Source organism: Streptopelia decaocto (genome assembly GCF_964273445.1).
Source record: "Streptopelia decaocto genome assembly, chromosome: 8".
Taxonomy (NCBI): Eukaryota; Metazoa; Chordata; class Aves; order Columbiformes; family Columbidae; genus Streptopelia; species Streptopelia decaocto.
Genome location: NC_138662.1, coordinates 620,998 through 631,300, shown reverse-complemented (window position 1 = coordinate 631,300; position 10,303 = coordinate 620,998). Strand labels below are relative to the sequence as shown.

Genomic DNA, 10,303 nt, shown 5'->3' with positions numbered 1-10,303 from the left:
TGTTTATCCGAAAAATTTTCGCTCAGTAGCTCCAGTTCCCACAAACATTTCAAGAGACTTAAGTGGCAGAATTTTATGGGAAATCCCGGAGGGGTAGGGGAAAAGACACACCAGCTGATCTTGGTTTTCCTTAACAGCAGAACTACTGAAAAATCTAACATCCATGGACCTTGCTTGTTCTCTGGGTGACCCTCTTTGCTGCTCTGAGTTACAGTAAAACAAAGCCCATGCTTTAGGCTTTGCTCCGGCCCCAGAAGGGCACACGGCCCGCTGAGGAACCGCGGCTCTAGTTAGTTTAGCCTCATGCATCCAGAGTGCTGCCTTCAGTGCTGCGGTACTTCTGCAACGGGTGGAGCCGATCTAGCTGTAGAATTTAATTGTCCCTATACCAGATCGTCTCTTAAAGATGGTTGTCACTCCAACACTTGTAACAGACTTGGGAGAAGTAGCTCTCGAATTAAAAATTGTTAAGTAGAAGCCCATATGCACTACTTCTTTTTTTTTCTCATCTGGATGGACAAAAACAAGTTCTTTCCTATCACCTGTCTAGGTGCTTTTAAATTCAGAAAAGAAAGAAAAAGAAAGCAGGAGAAGAACACGAACAGTTAGCTTTCATTTTTTACTACTTTAGCTGTCTTCACGTGTTAGGAAGCATAGACCAGCACAAAGAAATAACAACAATTCCAAATCTTGCCTTAAACAGAAATCCAGCTGCTCCTCAGAGCTTATAAATCCTCAAAGTAGAATTTAACTGATTGGGATTGGTAAGAAAAACAGGCAGATGTGAGTAAAATAGAAATGATTAGGAGGAGAGACAAATGCTAACAGAGCCTGTGTGTAAAGAGTTAAGGTCCCAATTAGTCCGTTCTCGATCTTCACACTGTTCTATCCATCGCTTTGACAGAAGATTTAGCCATAAAGGTTAGGTACCTTCTCCTCCAGAACGTATACCCTGTACTGGCAAACTTAAGTGTCAACTAATGTGAGGTGGATCAGTTTTTAAATGCTAAGAGGAATCACAACTCCAGTTCCGGGAAAAAATACAAAATCTGCTTTTTTCTTTTCTCTGTAACATAATCTATAGGGAAATAAAACATATCTCTTTTACCCCTGGGCCATCTTAAAGTGAAACAAGGGGATCTGTTGTTCTTCTTGCGTTAGTTTAAATTTAAAGAACTCACTTGACACTCTACACATTATTTAAACTCTTTCTCTTTTTAAAAAGGTGCTATTTTTATTTGCATTCTTTGCGCTGCAAGCATCTAACTACAGATGAGCACATCAGTGTTTCAGGAAACAATGTAAAGAATCACCTTGAGGTGGAATATTCTTCCTTAGAAAATGAGGAGGAATTAGAGGAAATGAGGAAAACCGGATTTTGCAAATTTGGCTGCTTATTTACATGACCGAATATGCATTTGGAAAACTAATTAACTAATTTTAAGCGCCTGTTTTGAAAATTCTGCGATGAGACCTTAAAAATATCTTTAAAAATTGTTTGTTTGGAAATGTATGTCTAATAAAAAGCATTTCTGTGTCGGAGATGCATGTTGTCATTCAGAACTTAAATTCATTTGTGCTGGCGTATGTGAGAGTCTAGACCATCTTTCTTAAATTACTCCGAGTCAATAAGCACTTCTAGTTGTTTTCGGTATGGAAAAATAAACTCTAGTAATGATCCAAATTTGCAGATGTGGTTGTTTGCAGCACTGTGTCGCCAGGCAGCTTTATTCTGCCGGCGGGAGAAGAAAAGCCGAGCTCAGCTGAGGTGGTTCCAAGGGCTGAGGGAGTCCAGCCTAAGAGGAAACTCCGTCCCCAACACTGGCTGCGGGTGCCGTGTCGCACCTTCCTACCCCTGCCTGGTCCCCACCTGCCAGTTTTGGGGTAGCCCTGGTCGCCCACAGCCCCCCCTGCGCACCCCTCCGTGGCCACCCCGATGGGCACGGTGACAAGCCCCCGGTGCCGGCTGTGCTGGGCTTAAGTTAATTACAGCAGGTGGCAATGAAATAAATATATTCTTCTCTCACATTGACATCTTCTGATTATCTGAAGAGTTTTTGCCTGCCCAGCCTTGCTGGAAGCTGCTGTTGATGGACAACTTGATAGGAAATGTATTTGTAGCATTCAACCAAATGCTGGCAACAACCACGTCAATGCGCAGACAATACGCACCGACTTCTAGAATTTAGTAAATAGGAGCTTTATTGTATGTGATCTTTTCCTTGAGACAACATTGGCTCCGAGGAGGGACTTTGTTCTTGTGGAGTAGGAAGTATACAAAGCACACACAATATTTACAAAGTACCTTAGTACTATTTTGACTAATTTTGACTGGAGAGTTGGTGGTTGTTTCAAAGCTACATTAGTCACTTTGCCCGTAATCATAATCTCTTGAAATCTGCTTCAGTGTTTTGAATTGGCTTCGGGCCTAATGGCCAGAAAATGGCTCCAACTCGATCTTAAGACTAAACTTGATTAGTAGCTCTGTAGATTTTATATTCTCCTGATTTATAACTGCAAGATGAAAAAAGATGGAGTGCTGTTGCGTCGTGAGCTGCATCTCCATGGAAAAGGAGCAAATGAAGTACAGACCATACATTCCTAGGCTGATGTTCATAGAGATGAACAGTCACAGACACTCAGATTATTTCTGTGTTAGCGTCTGTGCAACCCTAGATAGCATTATATTGGATAACTGGCCGTGAATTCAAAGCACAATTTAATGAGCTAAGACAAAATGGACGATAAATGTTTGAATAAACCTTTTGCAAAACCTTTTTTTTCTTCTGATTAGTATTTTGGAGATGTGTTATAGATTGCTTAAAAATGTCTTAACTGTGAAAGACCGCACCAGGAACATCAGCGTGCATCGGCTTGCGTGTGACACGCTTTAGCACGCTCGGAGGTATAGAGAAGTCTTGGCATTGTGGCGAGGCAATGTGTTATGTACATTGTGTGGGAGGATACACCATGCAGATTTGATTGCATCATCTTGCTCTCTTTTTTCTTTTCTTTTCTCTCTTTTTTTTGTTCCAGATGGTAAAACAAAGACCGTAGTGAAACCCGTTTTCTCCCAGGAAGAGGTGGGAGGGAATTTTATATGAGCAAGAAACTTTGCCCCAAGTCGAAATCTGGGGCCTGGACTAATGAACTACCTGTAATTCACATTGTACTAAATATTGCTGAAACTAGGCATGTACTAATCATGAACCACGCCAAACTATGCATAATTACTATGCTTTCTCTGTAGCAGTAATTAATTTGCGTTGGCAACTTTGATTAATCTTTCTAATCTAGAAGTAAAGTGCTTCTCAGACATGAAAGGCTGTGTAAGTGCTCACGGTGGTTCCAGCAGCCCAGGAAGGGTGTTTCAATCCAGTGGGGGGCAGAGGGGGACAGAACCTACAAAAAACCAAAGTAGAGCTGACACATGAACTCATGAAAACTATTAACAGTTAGAGCATTCTGTTTTGGCACAGAATTCGTCGTCTAAACTACAGGCTTCTGTCCTCCCGAAAGAAAAGAGGATGGTCAGTAATTCACTCGGAAGGCTTCTCTGAGGGCTGTTCCATAAAGATGAGGGTTATATGCTGAGCGGAGAGACTGAGATGTCATCCTACAGAGGGCAATGCCATGTATTTAACGGCTGTAATGCTGCAGTGCAGACTTACCCATAAATTCCCTTTAGTCTGAGCCCGGAGGAGAGCATTGTTCTAGGCAAGATTGTTGAGCTGCGATATTGAGCCAGTCCCCGTCGTCAGGCCAAAAAGGGTGTCAGTCGTGCTGCCTGCGACTGATTTGGCCGTGTCTGCTTTTCAGGAAACACACACGCTAAGCTCCGCAGCCTCGGCTCTGTTGACAAACAGCGAGCTATCAGATGCGAATGTACCAACCACCTCTGGCGTGGCGGGAGATGAAAGCTCCCGCAGCTCAGCGCCAGCCTCCCGGCCCGAGCCCTGCGCCCAGCGCCAGAGCTGCCGGCAGGAGCTCTCCGTCAAACGGCGATCGTGATGCGCCTGGGCTTCGCAGACTATCCCTCTACGAGAAGGAAGCTTCCGGGGCACGCAGAGGCGCCTACAAACCCACTGCGAATCCCACGGGGTTTTGAAGTTAACGCCGTGTTGCTCGTTTTCTCCCTCAGACACACTAATGTTAGTTATTTTTCTTGTTTCCCCCCTCAGCGCTGTTTCCTGCCGAGGAATACTGCCGCATGCAATTCAGGATAGGCAGAACGACATGATGATCATTTGGAAATGAATGGTCTAGAGATTACTAATTAACTTCAGTTTGATTTAGGTAATTAAACAAAAATACGGCTATTACCTCAAAATCTGGGATCAATTCTGTTTTCGCAAGTTAGAGAAATAGTCTGAAAAGATGTAACTTCTTAGAAAATATGTAAATGTGATTCCTGGAATTTATAAGATTTTATGATGCTGATTCAAAAAGGGAATTATTTGCGATAGTTTATTTTCTTACAGCTGTGGCTTGTGTCCAAATATTTTCTAATCATAAAGCTACCCTTGTGGTATCAGTCAAAACAGACAGTACATATCGGTGTTGAAACAAGCTTTGTAGAAGACACTGTTTTAAACCAGGCATGGGACTTTACATTTATTAGAAGGTGTTCACAAAAATAAGGGTAACATCATGCATATTCTTTGCAACTAAACCCGGTTATGGTTACAATTTGGAAAAAAATGTAAATAGACATATGGAGATACAGCAGTACATATACACTCTATTTATGACATTAAGTTAGGGTACCGATAACTCTCAGCGATACACCAGAAGTCCACAACCAGCTGATGGGGAGATGGTATAAGGAGGAGGAAACTGCTTCAATTTCTCACATTATTTACGTGGCTTGACAAGAACGTCAGTGTGAATTGCCCCCTAAACGTGGGAGGCAAGAACAAGTCAAGACTATACTTTTGCAGTACAAAACATTTACACACAAAATACACATGCATTGCAATGCATTGGAAATGGGTAAAGCAAGAAGAAACCCATTACTCAATGCTTTATTAACACAGTTCTACAAAGGAGTCTCAAATAGGGTTATATAGTTCAGTCACAGTAAGGCCACAATATTACAATGGATAACGACCTTAGAACTCGGCAATCTGTGCTAGTAATAGAACCCTTCTTTTTTATAGATTTTTATATGTGTTCCTGAATGGTATCTCATCAAAGTCCTTCTTTTTTTTGTTTTTTTCTTTTTAAATTTAACATATTGCTTAATACAACAGTTAGCACAGTAGAGAAGGTACTGCCACAGGGAAAACAAAACCTATGTAACATTCACGTAGTGTTCAGACTATACGGTAGGTGCGGTTAGGTGGAGCTGGCTAATCAGAAAAAAGGCTGGCAAAGGATTTCCTCAAGTTTCGAATAGTTTCGGCTTTCGCTTCATCTTCGTTCACAGACGATCGGAAGAAGGACGATTCTGTGAAACTGAAGGCATTTGTCAAAGACTGCGACTTGCTGCAAGACAAAAACGCAACATGTTTTGTATGGTCACATTGTTCACCGGCTTCCAATCACATATAACTCCTACAAATTATGAGAAACAGAAAAATGTCCATGAGATGGAGACGGTTTGCATGGGAATAGAATGGACATTCAACACGAGCCATAGAGTTGGATGCAATACAGCTCATTCCTGCTGCGCTTCGACTTGAGGACAAGCTTTTTCTGTAGAGAACACACCGCTTTTTGTACGCATCTGAAACACCGTATTCCAGTAAACTGGAAGGTGTAAATTAGAACTGGAGGAAGAAGTGGGCCTGCCTGCTAAATCCACATCACCACCCACCACGGGATGATTAATACTTGTGTTTGTTAAGGCTGCAAACACTTACGTACAAAGAAAAATCAGGTATATGGCAAGAGTTTGTAGAAGCTGTAATGTGCTTTCTCTCTACATCTATATTGGATGTTTGATCCTTCCTGGAGGCTTAATGACACTTCCTACCTTTTAAAATCCCCAAATCACACATAGTATTTCTTGTCTATAAGCAGTTAGTCTAGCAATGCTATGCTGGTTTTAGTCTTATCATGTTACTACGTTATAAGTCTCTGTAAGCATGAACAAAATAACATACAAGGAAAAAGTCTCAGGTTTAAAACTTTAACTCATGACTTATCAGATAAAATAATATTTACAAAGTAGGCTTGAATTTAAATACCAAACATTAATGAGTTATAATCTTTTTAGGAAGATATCCATGCGTTAGTAAAACTAGTTCACTGATTTCATTTTTATCTCAGTACAATAACAGGATTTCAGTTTTGGCCGTAGTAAAACTGAAACACTTTTCTTATTCAGATTGTCTTATACTCCCCACGGTTTGCAACTTCTCTCCCTCTAAACTAATAATGTACAGCAAACAGTGCTACAGGCGCTTTAGGTTTTTCATAAATTATAGTTGTGTTAATGAGAATAGACTGATAAATGTTTGTTTGTACTCACTGAAAGAGGGAGGGTGGGAAGCAGCACTTGACTTGATTAGTAACACAATAAGTAGCCTAATTAAATATTTATTCACAGATTAATAACATGTACATACAGGTTAGGCAACAGCATGTGGGTGAATACAAAGAGCACACATGCAAATAGAGTTAATCCTACAGGCAGGAGATCTGAGTCTTGGTGGGGACCTAAAAATGCTTCTTGAAAGTCAGAAACTTTAATTTCTCCTTTTTTATTGTATTTTAAATAAACACTATTCTCTTCCATTTGAAGAAAAGAGAAATGAATCTAGATTTGAGCACGGAACTAAAGGAAAAGGGGCAAGCTGGGAACCGGTACGTGGTACAGTTCTTCTGTACCTGTTCTTAACTGTTTTTCTTAAATGCCAAGTTCACAAGTTAAGTTACAAACTACAAATGACCTTCTATCTTGCTTAAGAAAATCCACCTTTCTCTTCTCTGTCTATACTTAAATTATGGATTAATTGATTTGAGTTTTACGATTACAAAACAGAATAAAGGAATCCAGTGTCCTAGGAAGGCAAGGAAAATACTGTTGTCTTTGCCTATTGTCACCTAATGCCTCTTTCCCACTGAAGTGTGCTCAGGCAAGAATTCAGAATGGGTTCACACTGGTATTAGAGTGTGGGTGGGTGGAAAAAGGGGATCTGTGTTAACTGGGTAAAACAAAGGCTACCTGCCAGCCTTTGTACTCAGCAAGAGCGGGAGAATGTGTCTGTGACTCTACCAACCACAGCGTGTGTCCGGACGGCTGTGCTGAGAACCAGCAGATCGCTGCCGGGACCTTCCCCACGGCCCTGCGCTGGAGTTAAGCTGCAAGAGGGGTCACAGCTACAGATCCCTCCCGTGTTTTGTACCACAGCACAGAACCTATAGATCCCTCCTGTGTTCTGTACCACAGCACAGAACCCATAGATCCCTCTTGTGTTCTGTACCACAGCACAGAACCTATAGATCCCTCTGGTGTTCTGTACCACAGCACAGAACCTATAGATCCCTCCTGTGTTCTGTACCACAGCACAGAACCCATAGATCCTTCTCGTGTTCTGTACCACAGCACAAAACCTATAGATCCCTCTTGTGTTCTGTACCACAGCACAGAACCTATAGATCCCTTTTGTGTTCTATACAACAGCACAGAACCTATAGATCCCTCTCGTGTTCTATACCACAGCACGGGGCTGGCTCCATGCAGCAGCACAGAACCTATAGATCCCTCTCGTGTTCTGTACCACAGCACAGAACCTATAGACCCTCCTGTGTTCTGTACCACAGCACAGAACCTATAGATCCCTCTTGTGTTCTATACCACAGCACAGAACCTATAGATCCCTCTGGTGTTCTGTACCACAGCACAGAACCTATAGATCCCTCTGGTGTTCTGTACCACAGCACAGACCCTGCAGCCGAGAGAACGACGGTGGTTCTGTGCCTGTCCTGCCCACGGGAACCACGACCCAAGCATGGCCGGACAGAAGGACGGCTTGGCCGGACAGAAGGACGGCTTGGCTGCCAGCGTGTTCGCTTGGGCCGTTTGTGAGATCGGCCTTTTGACACCGGGATCTGTTGTCTGAGCGACTGCGCAGTCAAAAGTTTACAGAGATAAGACATCCCCTGTGCGCGCAGCCCTGCAGCACACCCAGAGCATGAGTCAGTGACGTGAAAAGGAGAAAACAAATACGAGAAAGATGATGAGTTTTCAGACCTAGTTGGGGCAGAAATTGCACAACTAGTAAATGAAATTTTGTGTAGTGCTTAGGATATAATTAATGATACTGTCTTACCAGTCATAAACAGAAAAGCTTTTTGAAAAGCTTGAACCTCATTGTAGACTTGGGAACACAGGTACATTTTTTTTTCTGGATATCAGACCAACTCCCAAATTACACTCACGACAACAACATCTGTCTTACGAGGAGAAAAGAAGATGGATAAAGCGACTCTTACTTAAGCTGTGGATGCGACTGAGGCTTCTGCTGAGGAGCGGGCTGCGGCTGCGGCTGCGGCTGCGGCGCGGGCTGGGGAGCAGGCGGCGGCTGCGGCTGCGGCTCCGCTTCCTTGGATAACCTGGTGCCGGGAGGACCTTGCGCCTGGGGCCGCGGCTGCTGGGTTGTGGGTCCCGGCGGGCGCTGGGGCTGGGGAGCCGAGGGCTTTGCCGCCTGCCCGGGGGGGTACACGCGCTGCGGCTGCAATGGCTCCTGGCTTTGTGATTGCATCCCTTGGGGTTGCACTGGGCCCCCTAGGTTCAGCACAAGAGAAACTTCATAACGTTATAGTATCAACGAATTTTTGCTAGATTTCATATTCAACACTTTAAAATAATTCTTGAATGTGCTTAATTCTGGTTTTGAGGCAAAATTCTATTAATACGGACTGCAGTTTCATATAGGCAATAGTACTAATCACAGCTGCTACATTAGTAACTTGCTTGGAGCCCCTATAATTCACCCTTAAAATTGCTAAGAACTACGCAATTTATCCCAGCAGTAGCAGTACTGATTTCAAATCAAATCAATGGAGTTACACCCAATGGCCCAGCTCAAGGAGAGGCTGCAAGATAACCGAACATACCAGCAATATCTATTCGAGCAATACAGCTATTTTCTGTGTAGTTATTGCAGTTTTGTTCCTTCGAGGTTTTAAAGTTATTTCTATAATACTCCTCTTAGCTTCACTCTTCTAGCAGTTAAACAACTTTACACTGAAATTTTCTGGCTAATTTCAAGTCTCTTGATAACTTATTTAATGCCTCAAGAACATTACAAGAAATACAAGTAAGTCATTAGTAATTTTTTTACCAAGGAGATCTCTCCACTGAGCAGGAAGTATCAGCAAAATACCCCAGCGAGTGTGAAACTACAACGTGCAGCAGAGACTGAGGTTGTGAAACCCACAGCTGAAAGATGCTACATCATCATACAGGGGGGTTTCTGCTTTCTGACTGAAAAAGCGCTGTGTCAGATACCAGTGGCCACGCTGCTTTTATCGCACATCAGCCGGCTGAATGTGGTTTTCTGGGCTGACAGCTGTTGGAACTATTTGCTCTTGCGTGTGACAAGGCACACGGGACATCGGAGTTAAGGGGAGGACAGGACAAGATGAAACGCTGAGGGATTTGTTGTGTAACGTTTCAGTCAGGGTGAGAGCTTTGCTGAACAGTTAATATTAGAGAAGACACCTGATCTACACCTTCCGAACACTTTGGGATTTTTAGTTTTACACAGACATTTAGTGCAAGTAAAAGACTTAAATCTATTCAGGTGCCTAAAAGAAAAGCTTCATATGTGGAAGTAGTGCTGCCATACATGATTTTTTTGTTGTTTTAATTGCTATTATAGTTAGCGTTCCACTCACTATATGACATTCCAGTGTATGTCTGAGAACAGCGTGTACTAACACTGTGGTAACTTTTAATACAGTTGTAGCAGTGTGTTGTGGTGTAGAAAGATAAATAGCACGTACTGTATGTTAAGGAATGTGCCTTCATTGTTTATTAATTTGAACCGCTTTCGTAGGAAATATTTGAAGGTGATAACACAGTCTTGCAACATCTTAATAAGGATCATTTTCTTATTAGCCTCCTTTCACTCAATATTGAAAACCAGAAAGGTTTCTTTCCCCCACTTGTACATACAGGCTTGAATGCCAGAAACTTTACACTGAAGACAGATATAACTTTCTTTTATTGCACATTAAGCTGTACAAGATATTTCACATAAAAGATATACTGCTGTCACACTTCCAGCATTTGCTCACTTTCTTGCAGCTGGGTTGTACAAAAGGCAACAATCATGAAAGAAACTTTTAC

The 10,303-nt window shown here is 42.4% G+C and overlaps 1 protein-coding gene across 2 annotated transcripts in view; it reads right to left on the bottom strand.

The window, feature by feature from the left end:
* Positions 1–4,583: 4,583 nt before the first annotated feature.
* SYN2 (synapsin II) overlaps positions 4,584–10,303 on the bottom strand; it is a 183,189-nt gene continuing 177,469 nt past the window's right edge. For both annotated transcript variants that reach the window (XM_082060189.1, XM_082060190.1), the window contains 2 exons: positions 8,443–8,734; positions 4,584–5,487 (listed from right to left, as the gene is read on the bottom strand). In XM_082060189.1, the coding sequence (XP_081916315.1) occupies positions 5,352–5,487; positions 8,443–8,734 (428 nt within the window). In that variant the 3' untranslated portion in view covers positions 4,584–5,351. The remainder of the gene's footprint in view (positions 5,488–8,442; positions 8,735–10,303) is intronic.